General features: G+C 41.3%; 1 protein-coding gene across 1 annotated transcript in view; it reads left to right on the top strand.

The window, feature by feature from the left end:
• WDFY4 (WDFY family member 4) overlaps positions 1-18,895 on the top strand; it is a 4,454,583-nt gene that overhangs the window by 1,321,523 nt on the left and 3,114,165 nt on the right. Inside the window, exon 17 of the mRNA XM_044055648.1 lies at positions 15,378-15,609. Within this exon, the coding sequence (XP_043911583.1) occupies positions 15,378-15,609 (232 nt within the window). The remainder of the gene's footprint in view (positions 1-15,377; positions 15,610-18,895) is intronic.

The following is an 18,895-nucleotide window of genomic DNA, read 5'->3' as shown; positions in this document are numbered from 1 at the left end:
TGCTAACATTACGGTTCTTACAGCTATCGCTTGGTTATTGGATTATTTTATCACATCTGCACTAGCTTCCTTCGGGGTTTTCTATTTCAACAGTCTGTTTGGCAGTTTTCGTGGAACATTGTAGAATGATATAGAACTGTTTGAGGAACACAGCACCTGTGCTGTGTCAATAAGAGCCCCCACTCTCTTCTTTGAGGTACAAATTGGATGAAACTAGGGACAATCTGGATCAGAGTATCTTAGGCACTGTGTCAAGTTAACAGGCAGCTACTGGAGTAACAAATACGTCTGTGTTATCCCCTGATTATGCTCAGCAAAAAAAAAAAAAAAAAAAAGAAACTTTTATACTGTGTTATTAGTTGACAGAATAAAGATATACATTATATACCTGACATTCCAGAAAACATTGATCTGATATTGTCATTTTCCATTCATTCCATAACTAGACTCATGGATCCAGCTCTCGAGCCACTCCCTTTACCCACAATCCCCCACCATTCTGGCATACATCAGATCTCATTTGCCGCCATGTCGTTTGGGTGTGGATTTCCTGCTGTTGAGCTAGGGTATTAAGTAGTATTCTATGTCTCCTTATTTCTGAGTTTTTTATTTGTAATATCTTTTTCCTCTTCCTTTCTTTGCCATTACGTGAGTAGTGGACTTTTGATAACATTGACATTTTTTCAACTTTTCAAACTTTTCTTCTAGTTAGGCCTCACTACCCTTGTGAAGGTATTCTTCCAAATACCCTCATTGGTATTCTCGCTCTCTTTATTTTTCTGTCTACCTGTCTGTAGGGTTTTTCTGAAATACCATTGTTGGTATTTTTCTCTCCCCTGCTGTTTCTGTAACAAAAAAAAAATCTCACTCTTATGTTCCATTTCTTTTTTGATATGGCTGACAAACTTATGGGCTGTAATAAATTCATTTCCTTTGGGCATAAGATCCCTAATTCTGATGCCCATTATTGTGTGGGTACTGCCCATCTTGAAGTTGACTGCTGTAGTTTTTTGGGATTCAACTCCTATGATTTGAATGACAGGAGAAACAAGTTAGGGTTTTTCTGCTTCTTTACCAGCTGGGAGTCAAATCCCCTCCAAAAAACAGAATAAAAGGAGACGTAACTCGACTCCAAAAGAAAAGGAGTCCAGGAAATAGTCTCCCTTACTGTTCTCCTCATTTGGTTCTGATTCCTGAACCTCTGGCAAAAGTTTCTAAGAAACTGGATGCATCATCAACCTCTGATCCTGCAACTCCTAGAACCAAATCTCTTTGGATCTAATTTCCATGTTTCTACATGGAGTCAATATCTCCTTGGCTGTATTAGCCTTTTTTTGCAAGAGATACTGAGGAAACCATTCAGACCAACTTCCATATCCCTTAAGTCCTCCAAGAATTTATTTGAAGTAGAGGGGAATAAAATGATGAGAGAGTTTTTCAGGCCTCCGATCCAGATGGGGTAATTCTGGCTCTGGCTCCCATTGGACCTGTGAGCCTGCCCTCTTTCCAGTCTCATGATATAGTTCCTATGCTCCAACTGGTGGTTTTGGAGCCTCAAATCTGAGATCTTCGAGAATGTCCTTGTTGGAGCCAAAGACAGGTTGTTCTTCCACTCTGACCATGCTCCTGAGTTGTCTGACTGATCCCTTCGGAGCAGGATGACTGATGGAGCCAAAGTGTAAGTGCTGGCTCTGGGGTTTGGGGTCAACTCTGAAGCTGTCACAGCCATCCTTGTCTCTTGGCTCCTTGGTGTTAGACAACTCAGCTCTGGCTCCCTTCTAAAGGCAAAGGTCTATGGGGATTCAGAATTCAGTGTAGGTAGCTGTGGCACCCCTGTCACATCAATGGCTGTTGTTTCTCCTGAACCTTCTGCCTTCAACATAATGGAGAGGGCTTTCTATCTACCCAGAGAGAAGACATCCTTACCCTCTTTGAATCCAGTCCTTCTTCCTCCATTGAACTTAAGCTCTGGGCCTCTTATGCCTATTCCACAGTGACGGTCACCCAATACTAGTCTTTAGGCAGTCCTCATTCAGGACTCCCCACCCACTTCTGATACTTAACCAGACCACCTCACTGATGAGCTCCCTAGGAAAAGGACTTGCAAAAGGAGACACTTAGAATTCCCTCAGGAATCTATCACCAAAGACACGGACTTCAGTGAAGGGAAGGGGTCCCCCAGATCTCCACCTGATGATGCCTCCTTTGGAGAGATCATGGAACTTCTTAAAGAGGGAGGTGGATTGTATTTCAAAACCCCTTCCTAGATGTCGGTGTTTCAGGAGGCTTTTGGGTCTGGCCTGGCTACATTTTGGGTTGTCCCTCCTGCTGATGAGTTGAACAACCTTATCTCATGCTGAGAATGGAAGGAAACAGGTACTACTGAACCCATACCTAAGAGGCCAGATACATTTTTATCTCTACCCAAAAATAGTTGTCCATTGGAGCAAGGGAGTCCCAATAGATGCCACTAAGAGGAAGTTTGCAGAACAGATCTCACCTGTCCATCTCCCTAATAGGGAGACCAAGACCTTGGACAGATTTGGTGCATTTATACCTGGGTGACCTATGTTGTTCAGTTGCTGAATTATTTGGCACATTTCACCAGGTTACAAAGGGATTTGACCAAGGAGCTTTCCAAATCTCTTTCAGGGTTCATGCTTGTGGAGGATCAGAAGAAATTGTTTCAAAATTGGCTGCTATTTCAGTCTGTTTCCAATGTGTCCTAGAGGCTTATCACTCATGTCATGCAGCCAGAGGTACTTATAGGGCTGTGGGTTCAGGCATTGCACTCAGGAGGCATGCCTGGATGTGCCTTTCTGATTTTGTGGACCCTTTGAAGTTTTCTTTCATCAATGCTACTTTTGATAGATCATCCTTGTTTGACCCCAAAGTTAAGGAAACACTCTCCAGAAGTGAGCAAGATGGAAAGGACCCTATATTTTGTTGGGATCCACTTTTCTACTCCTCAGAGGTCCTTCTGCCAGAAAGAATGAGGTGGTGAAAAGATGTGGTTTTGCAAATCCCAAGGGCCTTTCCAGGACTCACAACAAGATAGTTCTTCCTGGGTTGTGGGTGGGGGTCTGTAACGGAAGATGGCGCCCTCGTTACAAAGGAGGATTGCAGAATCAGGGTTTCAGAGATACCTTCACTGATTAGCCTTACCAGCCCTCCTAAAGGGTTGCCCGACTGCTGTACTCTAGAGGCTGTCGGGGGTGCTTACCTCTGCACCCAGAAGTCTGGGCATCTATCACAAAAGACACTTGGGTGCAGAAAATCATATCCTGAGGTTAATTCATACATTTTCCCAAATTCTTTTGACAAAAATGAAAAAGATCCCCAGTGCTCCACCCAATCAGAGGGAAGTAGCAACCTTGAAAATGGTAAAGCTGCTAAGAAAGAGAGTCATCCAAAAAGTCCCCTAGACCAGCAAGGATCCAGAACTTTCTGAAGATTCTCTTGAGACCAGTTCTGGATCTCAGCAAACTAAACCAATATGTAAAATATTCAAAGTTCTGGATGGTCGCTGTTCAGTGCATTTTGACTCTACTGCGAAAGGACAGTCGGATGTGCTCGATAGCTCTTCGGGATGCATGTTGTCATACAAAATGAACAGGTGCTTCAGAAGTGACCTACCTTTCCTGCTGGGAGCCAGTCATTACCAGTTCAGAGCACTGCCTTTTGGCCTTACCACAGCCATCTGAGTGTTCACCAAATGCGTGGCAGTGGTAGCGGCTCACCTAAGACTGCTAGGATTCTGCGTATTTCCATACCTAGATGACTGACTCCTTACTTCTATCAATCAGCTAGATATCTTCACTTCCTCTAATTCGTACCCTCAGACTACAGAAAAAGGAAATGATCTCCCACTCTTATCCTCCAGCAAGGCTAGTGTTGCAAGCCTTAAGATTAATGGCAGCAGTAAGAACTCTAGTTCCATTAGCCCGATTTCATAAGTGGGTCCTGCAGTGGACTCTTGTCACTTCAGTGGTATATTCTTCAGTTTCCGTTGAGCAGTCTGGTCAAGATTTCCAAAGTTTGCAAGGAATATCTTCTTTGGTGGTTTCATTCAGAAAAAGTTTGTCAAGGGCATCCCTTTGTTCTCCCACAGCCAGTAGGCACAATCACCATGGACGCCTCCTATATTGGATGTTGGCCTTTCTTGGGAAGGGCAGTCCAAGGTACGTGGTTTCCAGAAAAGGCCAATTTGCATATCAGTATCTTGGAAATGAGAGTAGTCCTACTAGAACTGCAAGCTGTTCAAGATGTTCTCCCCTCAGGGATGATTGCAGTACAAACAGGCAACATGTCAGTAGTCTGGTATATCTACAAATAGAGGGGACCAGATCTTTCCCACTGAGTCAAGAGGCAGTGAGAGTGTGGCAATGGCCACTCTCTTCTGGTCATTTTCTAATGACAAGCACATACTTGAGAAAACCAACTTGCTTGCAAACAAACTAAACAGGTCCACTTTAATGCCTCACGAGTGGTCTCTCAACCAAAGAGTGGCAGAAAGGATATTCCATTGATGGGGCCAGCCATGATCCATTCTTTTTGCTTCTCCCCTCAACATCAAGTGCAGCAGGTTCTTCAGCCTGGTCCCTCCACAGGGGAGTCCTCGAGAGATGCTGTAGTCCACAAATGATGCTCTAGTCTTCTTTATGCTTAAATTTCTACAAAAAGCATCCCAGTTGAAGAGCTGAGTCATCCTCATTGCACCCTTTTGGCCTCGTCAGGTTTGGATCCCCTTCCTCTGACTTCATCTTCTGTATGCACTGGACCTACATCCAGACCTTCTATTTCACCCGTCAGGGATGAAACACCCGGACATCAACATCTTCAGGTTGACCTATGGTGTCTCCAGTTCCAGTGATGGTTAGACTGTCTACGCTTTCTTGCCCCAGTCTGACATACTGTTTTTTCCTCTCAGAAGCGTTCTACCAGCAAAAGTTATAAAAGTAATTGGAAAAGATTTTCATTTTGGGCTCTTCAAAGAGATCTGGACCCCTTCTCTGCCCCAGTCTCGGCAATTGTTGATTTTCTGGCTACTGTTTTTAACAACAGGGCAAGTTATTCTACTGTTAAAGTTCCATTAGCAGCCATTTCTAATTTTCACTCAGGTGAGAATCTTTTCTCTTTGGCTTTTTAAAATTGTGCAAGGCCTTCCTTAAGGGTACCTTTTTAGTCAGGCTCCCAGTTAAAGATTTTAACCCTTCTTGGGATTTGACTATTCTATTACAAGCTCTTACCTTACCTCCGTTTGAGCCTTCAGCTAAGCTTGATCTTAAGTTCTTGTCCTGGAAATAGTTTTTCTGGTTGCTGTCACTTCTGCTAGATGAGTACATGAACTTCAAGTCCTTTCCGCAAGATCTCCAAATTTGACCTTCCATAATGATAGGGTTTCATTACACACGAACCCATCTTTTTTTACCTAAGGTGGCTTATAAATCCAGCACATATTAGGTCATCAGTTTACATGTGTTCTTTCTGAAATTCTCAAAGTAGAATGCTTGCTGCATCTTTTGGACTTACATTCTCAGCTTAGATTTTATCATTTCATCTGCACAGAATTAAAGATTTCAGGAAAACTGAATTATTTGTATCCTTCTCCAAAAGCATATTGGGTAAAGCAGCTGTCTAAAGTGACCCTGGCTAAATGGTTGACTGATTGTGTACCCTCTGTTCATAAAGAAAGAGGTTTATCTTTTCCTAAGCCTCCCAAAATATATTCCGAGAGGTCCATAGACACTTCATCTACCTTTTTTTCAAGAGCCTCCATAGATGATATTTGTGCACCTGCCACTTGGTCCAATGCTCATACCTTTATTGCTCATTACAAGTTAGACATACTTTACAGAAACAGGGCAGCATTTGGTTCCACTGTACTCCACAGTATCCTTCCATGAGGACCACCCAAGATTGACCCATCAGTTGAGGATTGAATAAAAATAACAACATCAGATACAGAAGTTATGTACTCACCATAACAATGCATCTGTGTTGTCCATTTTCATTCTTCCTCAACTTCCTGCCTTCCAACCCCCTTCCTTTTCAACCTAGTGAGACCTAAAGGATGTCCCTTTGGTAATTCACCTGTACCCTGTTTGGGTTCAGCCTTTTTCTGTATGTCTTGCCTTTTCATAATGATATAGTGTCATGTACATATTAGAGTTGAGGCAGCAAACTTAATTGAGTTATGTCAGGATGGTGGAATATTGTTGGTTAAGGGAGAAGCTTGAGAGCTGGATCTTTGAGTCTAGTGTAAGTGGGTGAGTCAGATCCAAGGTGGGATCTAAGACCCATCAGTTGAGGAATAATGAAAATGGACAACACAGCTGCATTGTTATGGTGAGTACATAACTTTTGTATACACGAGTATGTTGGTAAGTAAGGGTAAGGTTATTCAAACAGTCTGCTCTGTTTATTTAAAGCCTGTTCTGTAGTTAATCTGTAACATCGTTTTGATTTTCTTAGGCTTTCAAGAATCCTCACCTTTCTCAGTTTGTTTTATAGTTGAATGCCTTTTCCATTGATAGGATTCTTTTTCCAGGCAGTCAATGCACTGCAAAAATTTAGAGCTTACTGACAATATACTTTTTTATGTTCTGATGAGGTAATTTATATACAGTGGATATAAAAAGTATGCACACCCCTGTTAAAATGCCGATTTTTGTGATATAAAAAAATGAGACCACAGTAAATCATTTCAAAACTTTTTCCACCTTTAATGTGACCTATAACCTGTACAATTCACTTGAAAAACAATGCTGTATTTGACTTAATTCTGAGAATGCTGGTATAACTCTCATTCCTTAAATACAAGGAACAAATGGTATGCAGTACTGGCCCTGGGATCCCATATTGTATGACGTTTCATAAGACATTCCGTGGTTCACTATTGTATGCTTTCTCTAAATCTAAGCACATCACTGTCTGTGCAAGGACAAAGATTTGAGCCACTGTTATGCAGGCACCAGAAAATATGAATAGATTTTCTTTTGTCAGCTTTTTGACTATTGATTGAATTATCTTTTCCAGCACATTGACATTTCTTTTCCTGGATGGCTGTGCCAGGTGGTCTGTATATTTCGAAAACATCCTCAAGTCCTTTTTGAAAATTTGGACCATTCCTTCAATTTGCTGGTCCAGAGAAACTATCCTGGCCTTGCACACAGCATTGAAAATGTCTGTTAACAGTCACCCAAATTTGTTCAATGTCTGCATAATTTCTGCTTGGGTCTCGTCCAGTCCTGCAGCCTTACCACAGTGGAGCTGTTTATTTGCTGCAATGACCTCCTCTGCTGAAATGGAACACTACCTGTTTTTATACTGTATCCTCATAGGACAGCTTGTTCACTAGATTCAAGAATTCCTCAAAGTGACCCCTCTGTGTCTCAGTAATATCCCCAGTAATGGTCGAAGATTTTCCATGTTTTTTGAGAATAGCCTGGACAGTGTCCCACGTCTCTATAATGTGAATATCAGAAGCCACATCTGTACCCCTTCTGGGTACATAGAAGCTCTTCTGTAGTGGAAGTTGAACTTTTTACACACACAAGCTTTGCTTAGAAATCCCCAGGACACAAAGTTTACTTTGTCAAACTGTCCATCTCCCTGTGTTTTTCCCTGAACTCAAAAATGAAGATGAAAGGACACTTCTTGTCTTGGATGTCCACAGACAACTTAGGTATGTATCCTGACAGAACAAAATCTTTCAGAACTTCCAATGAGCTGTTCATTTCTTGTAAAGGTAAGAAGAGGGGACAACCTGTGGCAAAACAGACTGTTTCCAAGTAGTTTTCTCAGACTATTAGCTTTTGCTGTTCCTACCACAACAAAATTGTTCCAGGCTGGGTCAAAACGCACACTACCAGGGCCTTAGCTTCACCAATGGCTTTTTGGAAAGGGTTAGATTCTGCAAGTATTCTAGAAGCAGCAACTTGGTTTACTGTATATACTTTTACAAAGTACGAGAAGCTAGATTCCTTTTCCAGATCTAAGTCAGGCTCTGCTAGGACCATTCTCCAGGTGCTTCTGGACCCTTCATTATTCACCACATATATGTTCTAAGCTATAGTAATCTACTTACTTCCTCCCTCCATCCCCTTTTTTTATGTGTTTTGTATGCCAAGGTGTGGACATCTGTTTTTGTTTTTCCTAGCAATGTCCCTTCAGGGCTTGGCCTCCTTAGCCCTAAAAGGCTTGGCCCCAAAGCCTGTCTTTTAGTTAGTTCAGTTTGAGCTGTCTAATGGTTTGGGTGTGTGAAAGGTGCCCTGAAGTTTTGGAAGCTGGCCACCTTGTTATATCCTTGACAGGATATAATCCATACAGCGTAGGCTACAGCAGCGTGATCATTCAAACACGTACTGCTATGGTAAGTTGCTTACACAATTGTACTTTGTAGTAAGTTAACATAGACATCTGTACTTTGATTTTTCTTTCTTGTCTACCTTGTAGTGTAAAGATTTTCTTGCAGGAGTTCAAAGATTTCCTCCTGAGATCTGATCAACTGAAACTGGATTATATTTGTGTAACTTCAACATCTGTGTAAATTATGTGTTCTTGGCTCTTATGGAAGAGTTTGGCCTGTTATAAAAAACTTTGGGTTTGTTGAGACAGTTGCTCCTGCTGCCCACATACATGATCATTCTCTTGAGCTGACACCACTTTTGTATAGTTACCTCTTACCTGGGCTTGGAATCTCTGTCTCTTCCTCAAACCACTACTTGATCAGCCTCACCCTCTCTTATTCCCTCATTGCTGGATTGCTTAAGTAGAGGTGCCCAAGTACAGTTAATAATTCTGAAATATCTTCAGTCGGTTCCTTATGAACTTCAGTGAGACAATACTGATCTGTTAGCAGCAGCATTTGGTAGCATTTTATGTGTGGCCTTGGATCCTTTCACGCATCTTCATAATACTGTTTCTTCAGTGTTCTTTGTGACTGTGCTGCAAGTTTGCAAGTGGAGATAAATCCTTTTCCTTGAGGATAAGTGAGTGCTGGACTTGATTATTACACATACTAGTAAGAGATATCACACAAAAAGTCATACTCCTTATCCAGCAAAATCTCTGCTGCAGGAAAATTGACCTGCCAGATTATTCAGAGTGGTGGACACATTGTGCAGTCCTATTTGTCTTATCGTTTGGAAGGTATTTGAGCAACTGACTTTTAAATAACTGCTTGATTTTTTTCCCTAGAGTAATTGCCATCACGTACTTACTAGGGAGTGCCTATAGGTCTCACAGTCTCATAAGTCAAAGAATTACCGTACTGGACTTGGAATTGGTTTAAAACCCTTGGTTTTGAAGAGTTGGTTGGTTTCAGTGTTCTGTGTCCCATTTAGTGTGAGATGAATCCTTGGCAAAAACCAGTAGCTTATATCTTGCTTTGATGTTTTTGTCCATTTATATTTTTTGGTTTGTCCAATCTGCTCTTTGAACTGAAGAAATTTAATCTATAGTAAGGGAGACCCTGATTATACTAGTATTAAAGAATCCAACCATGCCTCTTGACATTCTAGTTAGACAGATGTCTCAACCTGTGAACTTTGAAGTTGTAGAACTGAACTTTAAAAATCATAGTGGAGAGTCGGAATAGCAACACTTTCTCATTTTTTACATTAGAATTTTTCCATATACTGGATCCCGTATGGTTGAAGAATATAAAGATCAGTGTAGTAAACATGAGAAAAACTAAGCCTGTGAAGAAAAAAATCATACTATTGTACCTAAATTAAGACACTTTACTATCATACCTCTAACTTTCCGTGTCTTGGGAAGGTTATTTTGAAAGTGATAAATCAATTGCTTGAATCCTTTTTAGAATCCCTTGTCCTATGGAATACATATCTATTTAGGTTAAGAGCACACCAGTGCAATGAAATAGTGCTTATTGAAGTGGTCAGTGACTTGTGACAACAGATCAGAAGTTTTATTGCATCCTAGTTCTCCTCGATCCTCTGCTTTTGACATTCTTGACAGTTAGATCTTACTGGACTGTGTAAGAACCTACTGCGTAATATATGAAAGCAATTCTTATTTTTTTTTCTTTTGCTGCTTCTCTTTGCATGCCTAAATTGTTTGTCATCTTTTGTCTAACCTCTGAGTCTCTCTAATTGGTATACATCTGTTTATATGCTGCCACTTGGTGGGTCATGTTATTAGTAAAGAGGGTTGCAGTATCAATGTTATATGGACACTATTCAGTTTTACCTTTACTTTTCCATTACATATTGTGAACTCATTGAATGTCATTTAGAAGGCATTCTTTCTTGGAAGAGCATTAATTGCCTTGGACTTATCCCATCAAAAATGGATGTCATGGTCTTTTCATGCATCATTTAGTCACTGTGCTACTCTAACCCTCTAGTCTTATATTTAATTTTATTGTATTTTATCTTTCCTTACCATAGTTGTGCACTGATTTTCAGGCACAGTCAGTTACAAATTTAAGTGGTGTGCAAGATACATAATTTCTGAGTAGCCCTTCATAATGGTATGATGTTCCAGGAGCATCTGGTTGCTACTATAAAGTCCTTTTTGTATTATCTAAGGAAGTCACCCAGCTTTAGCATATTACTTCAGTAGAGGGATTGCCCAGTGGTCATGCAGTCTGTGGCTCTCTATTGCCTAGACTACTGCAATGCCCTTTTGCCTTATGCAGTCTAATACTAAGTTGACAAGATGGCAGTGAGTGCAGAATTCTACAGCAGGTATGTGTGTAGGTAGTGTAATCTCACTCACATTTTGCATTCTCTGCACTGACTCCCAGAAAGGCGCCTTATTGTATTTTATATCCTTTTGATGGATTATAAAGCTTTACATGACTTGGGTTCCTCATAGCTATGGGAGCTTTTTGTGTCCTACTGACTGACTTGACATTTCTTCTTGGGTCCCTTGGTGCTGTTAGTGATCCCCACGTCAAGATGTGAATCAACTTAATGACAGGAAATAAATATGCAATTGGATGTTTTTAGTCAGATCCATTTTGTGCTGCTACTAGAAGACCCCTTAGTGAATGATTGCTTCTACTGTAAAAGGTTTACTTCAGTTGTCACTGCAAAATGATAAAAGGATCAGGAATAAACCAAGAAACTGCACTGTACATGTTGTCACTTTGGAATTCAAGATACTGTTTTTACACTTAATACATTTCCTTTTCAAGTGCCATTCTAAGTTCCTTTTTAGGATAAGCTGGTCAGATGCTGTTTCAGGAGGTGAATGTGCAGTATACATGAAGTCACTTGAATGCTATCCTCAGTACTATGGAAACAGTCCGGTGGTAGTTTACATACCATCATATCTTTGGCATGTGTTTAAATTTACAGCACTAGTACCTCTGAGGGTTACAGTAAGTTGTTCGTTTTTATCCCATATCAGAGTACTTGTAGGTTACGCAAAACATAATCGAAGGTTATTCAAGTGTAATGATATTCAGTTAGTTAATATTCTCTACTCTGGTATATTTTATTTTTACTAGAATGAGGGTCAGTTTGAGACTGGTATATTTGTATAGTTTTCTTTTACTGTATACATCGCATCCCCTGATCTGTTTGTCACTTCCACATTGTATCACCCTATGGAGGCCTGCCTTTTTTTTGAAAGGTGGGGATACCATTTAGTAACTTCATCTTGTGTTCAGTTAGCAGAAGTAAAAGACAGATGACGGCAAGTATCATTTACTTCTCATTTGGATTTTTTATTGTATGTAGCTATATCTAAACCCATAATAGTCTTGTATGGGATGTCAGATGTCTGCCACTTTGGAGATGCATAGAACCCTACATCCAGATTGTTTTTTTTTTTTTTTTACTACAATTTTAATTATTTTTCAGGATGTCACCCCCTGATACCCTAAGCTTATTGGGAGTTGGTCCTCCTTGCCACTTCACTGTAGGTGCCCCAGGGTGAGCTGATACTTAACCACTACTCTTCAAGATGAACCAGATGGCTATTGGCCATTCACTTCTACCTCTTCATCCAAGCCAACCCCTCTGACAACTCATCATCATCATCATCTTCTTTCAGCTGTTCCCATTAGGGGTCGCCACAGCGGATCATCTGTTTCCATTTCTTCCTGTCCTCTGCATCATGCTCTTTCACACCAACCGCCTGCATGTCCTCTCTCACCAGATCCATAAACCTTATCTTAGGCCTTCCTCTTTTCCTCTTACCTGGCAGCTCCATCCTTAGCATCCTTTTCCCAATATACCCAGCATCCCTCCTCAGCACATGTCCAAACCAACGCAATCTCGCCTCTCTTGCTTTGTCTCCAAACTGTCCAACCTGAGATGACCCTCTAATATACTGATTCCTAATCCTGTCCAGCCTAGTCACACCCAGTGCAAATCTTAACATCTTTAACTCTGCCACATCCAGCTCTGACTCTTGCCTTTTTGTCAATGCCACCGTCTCCATCCCATATAACATAGCTGGTCTCACTACCCTCTTGTAGACCTTGCCTTTCACTCTTACTGGTACCCGTCTGTCACAAATCACTCCTGACACTCTTTTTCCACCCATTCCACCCTGCCTGTACACTCTTCTTCACCTCTCTTCCACACTCACCATTACTCTGAACTGTTGATCCCAAGTACTTAAACTCATCCACCTTTACCAACTCTACTCCCTGCATCCTCTCCATTCCTCTACCCTCCCTCTCATTTACACACATACATTCTGTTTTAGCCCTGCTGACCTTCATTCCTCTCCTCTGTAAAGCATATCTCCACCTCTCCTGGGTCTCCTCAACCTGGTCCCACTCTCACTACAGATCACAATGTCATCTGCAAACATCATAGTTCACGGGACCTCCTGTCTGATCTAATCTGTCAACCTGTCCATCACCACTGCAAATAAGAAAGGGCTCGGAGCTGATCCTTGATGTAATCCCACCTCCACCTTAAATGTATCTGTTACTCCCACTGCAGTCCTCACCAATGTCACACTACCTTTGTACATATCCAGTACCACTCTTACATACTTCTCTGCCACTCCCGACTTCCTCATACAATACCACAACTCCTCTCTAGGCATCCTGTCATATACTTTCTCTACGTCCACAAAGACACAATGCATCTCGTTCTGACCTTCTCTGTACTTCTCCAACAACACTCTCAGAGCAAACATTGCATCTGTAGTGCTCTTTCCTGGCATGAAACCATACTGCTGATTACTAATCATCACCTCGCTTCTTAACCTAGCTTCCACTACTCTTTCTCATAACTTCAAGCTGTGACTGATCAATTTTATCCCTCTGTAGTTACTGCAGCTCTGCACATCACCCTTATTCTTAAAGACAGGTACCCAGACACTTTTTCTCCACTCCTCAGGCATCCTCTGACTTTCCAAGATTTCATTAAACAATCTGGTTAAAAATTCCTCTGCCATTTCTCCTAAGCACCTCCATGCTTCCACTGGTATGTCATCTGGGCCAACAGCCTTTCCATTCTTCATCCTCTTCATAGCTGTCCTTACTTCCTGCTTGCTAATCTGTTTCACTATCCCGACATTATCCAACCTTCTCTCTCTCTCTCATTCTCTTCATTCATCAGCCCTTCAAAGTACTCTTTCCATCTACTCAACACACTCTCCTCGCTTGTGAGTACGTTTCCCTCACTATCCTTTATCACCCTTACCTGCTGCACATCTTTCCCAGCTCTGTCCCTCTGTCTAGCCAATTGGTACAGGTCCTTTTCTCCCTCTTAGTGTCCAATCTCTCATACAACTCTCCATATGCCTTATCCTTAGCCTTCGCCACCTCTCTCTTTGCCATGCGCCTCATCTCCTTATACTCATGTCTACTTTCTTCATCTCTTTGACAATCCTACTTCTTCTTCGCCAGCCTCTTCCTCTGACAACTGAACCTACAATTTTAACCCAAGCCACCATGGCTGCAGTCAGGAGAATATTAATCTTATGCACCATATAGAGAAATATGTACCTGCTTGCGTTGAATGTTAAAGTATTTGTTAAAGTGCAGTTGTAAACTTCCTTGCTTTGTTTCCATTCTTCCATTTAATTGTACTGCATGCTTCCTGAATATGAACTGCACATCTGTCTTTCTGAAAACAGCAGATTATTCCTTGCTACCTTATACAAGAATTGTTCCTTGACTCCACACTGAATTTGCAGTTGTGTTGATCAAAAGATACAAACAATTATGATTTGATAAAGTATCATTTATAAAGAGAAGTGTTTTGCTTTATGGTGAAGCTAAGTGTTCTTTATATACACGTAAATGAAAAAAGAAGCAAAATTAAACAATCATCTCCACCCTAGATATTGATATAGTATGCATTTATTTATTTATTTATTTATTTATTTATTTTCTGTAAGTCACTGGGCACTTAAAGAAATAACAGTATCTCTGCTGGATACATCACATGCAAAGTGCATTCAAAAGCTTAAAACTTTCCTATAAAGATTTAACTAGAAGTGGAGTTCTACATTATGTAGAATAAAATCTTATATGTGGTTAAGATTCTTACCTTGCATAATATCCTCCATGTCAGAATGCTGAAATACAGTGATGGATACAGATTGCTCCTGCCAGTTTCATCAGTATTTACTTTCAAAACTATAATATTTTCAAGAAAAAACAGACCATGTGATGTACATTTGGGAACTCTGACAAAGGCTGAAGGTGCCAGTTCTTTGTACAGCAAGTAAGCTGTCTTCTTTGAGATTTAGCATTTAAGCATATCTCATTGAGAATGCTACCATCTGGTGGTACCTTTGTTTCTGTTCCTGTAATGCTTTTTTACATTTTTGTGTTACGATAGTTAACTAATGAAATGTCACAGTAACAGCAGTAAATGTAAAAATGTTCTTTGTTGCCATGGTGATTGGCTTAAACTAAACAGTTGAACTGTCAACAGCACATATGTATCAAATGAACCTAATTTTGTAGAACATCCCTAATTTTTGTTTCATATTTTTGCGCTGTCCCTCACCAAATTTTTGATTTGTGGTCAATCACTGGGGATTATAATTATCAGTAATTTTAGAGTCTTGTACTTATTGTTCTGAAAATACATGTTGACATTGTTCCATTAACGTTTTAGAGTAATATTTAAAATTGTCCCTGATTCTGGGTCTTTGTCCCCCATTGTTTTTAACTTTATCCCTGAAGTTGAGAGGCTGTCATCGAGTTATGACTGAAAATGATTGTTGGGGATCAGCACAAATATTTGGTTAACAAACGATAAGGTGTTGTAAATAGTAAATGCTCATATGTTCTATGTACATGTATTTCAAGAATACTTATTTATTTTATGCTTCTAATCACCCTTTGACAATCAGACTATTGGTATTTGTTGTTTTATTAATGTATCTAATTTATAACATATTTTCTTTTTAATTTTCTGTCTAAGATGCAATATATACAGCCTTTCCCAGGAACCATCCTATCTCTGGACCCATCTGCCATGGTTGATGTTTATGGCTTCATTGGTACCCCTCCAGTCTGGAAAGAGAGCTCATCCCTGTGTTGGCAGTTAGGGCCAACCTACATGTTTGAAGAAGCTGTCACTTCAGAAACTGTTGGTATCATTTGCCGTCTGGGCCCGAACTACCTGAGCAATTTTCAGGCAGTCTCATCAGAAGGTATGGTATACTCTTTAGTCCAGTGAAACATAATGTACAAAGCCGAGAAAAAATTAAGTGCTTCATCTGGGATTTATACAAGGTTGCTGTAAAAGTGAAAATCACTTACTACATAGGCAGTCATACATTTATATAAATGAAAACAAACCACAACAACACAATCCAAGTCGCAAGCATTTTACATCACAAACCATACCGATGCACTCCCCGTTGCAAACATTATACATCACTTATAACCTACCCGGTCTTTCTCACTCAAACATTATTTAGCTCATTTAAGTCCTGCTGCCTTTTAGGCTTAATTCCTCCCTTGTATGTATTGTTCCCACAATTCCCATTTTATTGCTATGTAGTTTGGTCCTACTCTTTAGTAAAGATCTCAATTCCAGTTGTTTTATATCTGTTAGTGTATTCACTACTTTCATTATAGTTGGTTTAGATTTTTTGATTTCCATTTTTTAGTAATTGTTTTTTTGTCAGCTGCCATTATTAGACACAGCAAGGCCTTACTTTGTCAAGGCAATTCCAATTCTGTATCATAGCTCAGAAAAATCCCTCGTCAGACCAGTATGCCCATCCAGCATCTCTGACAGTGCATCCTTGAGGGAATCCATGAAATCTGCCACCTCACTGCACTCCCAGAAATTATGTTCCCATTTACCTGTTTCTTCCCCTTCACACCTCCAACATGTATTGGTGGCATCCATTACTCTGGTTCCTCTGGACAGATTTCACATGATGATACCACAGTGAGCCTTCATTGATCCACACCCCACCAGGGGCAACAATATCCTAGACCTAGTCATTATCAACATGAGTGACCGGTGTTCCACACCTGAAGTCAGCTCCTCATTGGTCTGATCCGACCATAAGCTAATCACCCTAGATATCCACATCCCGCCCCCACTCCCCATTAAGGAAACCACTGTAAAAAAATTTCTCCAAAGCCAACTTTATGCTTCTTAAGACAGAAATGGCAAACTTCATGACACCCATGCAGATGGACAATACAGTTACGACTGCTGAATCCTATGCAAATGTACTCTATAAGCACTTACACAAGTGCATGGATCATGCTATCCCAAACAGAACCAAGATGCTATCCTCCAAAAAAGGAAGCCAATCTGGTGGTCCCCTGCCATAAACAAACTGTACAACAGAAGGAAGAAACTGTTGCAAAAGAAAGTAAAATCCCATGAGTGGAGGAGCTCCCTGGTCAGCCTCCGTAAGAAGCTGAGATCCCTTATAAGATCCTCCAAAGCTAGCTACGAAAACAAAATCGCCACTGATTCTAAGGACAACTACAAAGCATTCTATAGCTATGTTAAGAATCTCAATGGCAGCACCCTGATCTGCTCTGAGTTACAGCACAACGGCACAAAAATTACAGAACCAACTGATATTGCCAACATCCTGGCAGGTAGGTTCATTGCTAACTTTACCCCCCTCTCACCCTCTAAGGGGCCCATATCTGTACAGGAAGAATGCGCCTGTAATCACAACTACGCAGGTAAAAGCTGCACTCTCTAAAGCCAAAACACAGCATCCATGGGACCGGACAACATCCCAGGCTGCGTTTTACACGAACTTCAGAATGAACTGGCTCCCCACCTAAGCACCATGTTCAGTCACAGCCTCACATCAGGCTTTGTGCCACTGAATGGCACACAGCAACAGTTATCCCACTCCACAAAGGAGAAGCCACCACTGATACTGGGAACTATCGGCGTATTAGCCTGACGAGCCTGGTCTGCAAGGCCATGGAACATATCACCATGGAACTCATAAACAAAGACATTGGTAACCTCCAAACTCTGGACCCCACCCAGTTCAGGCTTGTGAAAGGCAGATCTTCTTTGAGGCAGTCACCAAAGCCGTAGACGAGGGTAAGTTGGTTCACACAGCCTTTCTTGACCTTGCCAAGGCTTTCAACACCATCCCCCATTCTGGAATTGTAGCTAAACTCACTAAACTAGGTATAAATCCCTAAGTCACAAGATGGGTTGCCAACTGGATCACTGACAGAACCCACACTGTAAAAGTTGCAGACTCCAAGTCTGACTTCAAACCAGTGACAAGTGGAGTACCACAGGGTTCAGTCCTGGGACCTCTCTTGTTTGGTATCTACTTCTCTGAAGTACAGGCTAACACAGAAGGCCTCTGACTGAAGAAGTTCGCAGATGACTGTAAACTAGCAGCCATAGTCAAGTCCCCAAATGATGTAGACATTCTACAGAAGGGCCTCACTGAGACAGATGCTTGGTGTCAGAGCCATGGCCTCAAGCTCAATGCCAAAAAGTGCATTGTCATCCCCTTTGGTAAAAACTCTGTACCCTTGAACTACCACATAGGTAGTGCGTATGCTCCACAAGTTGGGTGTGCAATGGATGAGAAAGAAACATTTTGGAGTGAATTGGATGAAGTGGTGATGACTGTACCCAAGGGTGAGAGAGTGGTGATTGGAGCAGATTTCAATGGGCATGTTGGTGAAGGGAACAGAGGGGATGAGGAAGTGATGGGTAGGTATGATGTTAAACAAAGGAATGCAGAAGGTCAGATGGTAGTGGATTTTGTGAAAAGGATGGACATGGCTTTGGTGAATACGTATTTTAGCAAGAGGGAGGAGCATAGGGTGACATACAAGAGTGGAGGAAGATGCACACAGGTGGATTATATCTTATGTAGGAGGGCCAGTTTGAAGGAGATTGGAGACTGTAAAGTGGTGACCGGAGAAAGTGTAGTTAGGCAGTATAGGATAGTGGTTTGTAGGATGATGTTGGTTATCAAGAAGAGGAGGAGGAGTGTGAGGGCAGCGCCAAGGATCAAGTGGTGGAAATTGAAAAAGGGTAATTGTGAGGTGGAGTTCAGGGATGAGTTAAGGCAGGCACTGGGTGGCAATGAAGAGTTACCAAATAGCTGGGTAACTACAGCAGAGCTAGCAAGGGAGATGGCTAGAAAGGTGCTTGGTATCACATCTGGACAGGGAAAGGACGACAAGGAGACATGGTGGTGGAATGATGAAGTATAGGAGAGTATACAGAGAAAGAGGTTGGCAAAGAAGAAGTGGGATTGTCAGAGAGATGAAGAAAGTAGACAAGAGTATAAGGAGATGAGGTGCATGGCAAAGAGAGAGGTGGCGAAGGCTAAGGATAAGGCATATGAAGAGTTTTATGAAAGGTTGGACACTAAGGAGGGAGAAAAGGACCTGTACCGATTGGCTAGACAGAAGGACCGAGCTAGGAAAGATGTGCAGCAGGTAAAGATGATAAAGGATAATGAGGGAAAC

Source organism: Protopterus annectens, chromosome 14.part0, assembly GCF_019279795.1.
Source record: "Protopterus annectens isolate FY-2018-M chromosome 14.part0, PAN1.0, whole genome shotgun sequence".
Lineage (NCBI taxonomy): Eukaryota > Metazoa > Chordata > Ceratodontiformes > Protopteridae > Protopterus > Protopterus annectens.
The sequence above is the reverse complement of the archived record's forward strand: the minus strand, read 5'-3'. Positions and strand labels throughout refer to the sequence as shown.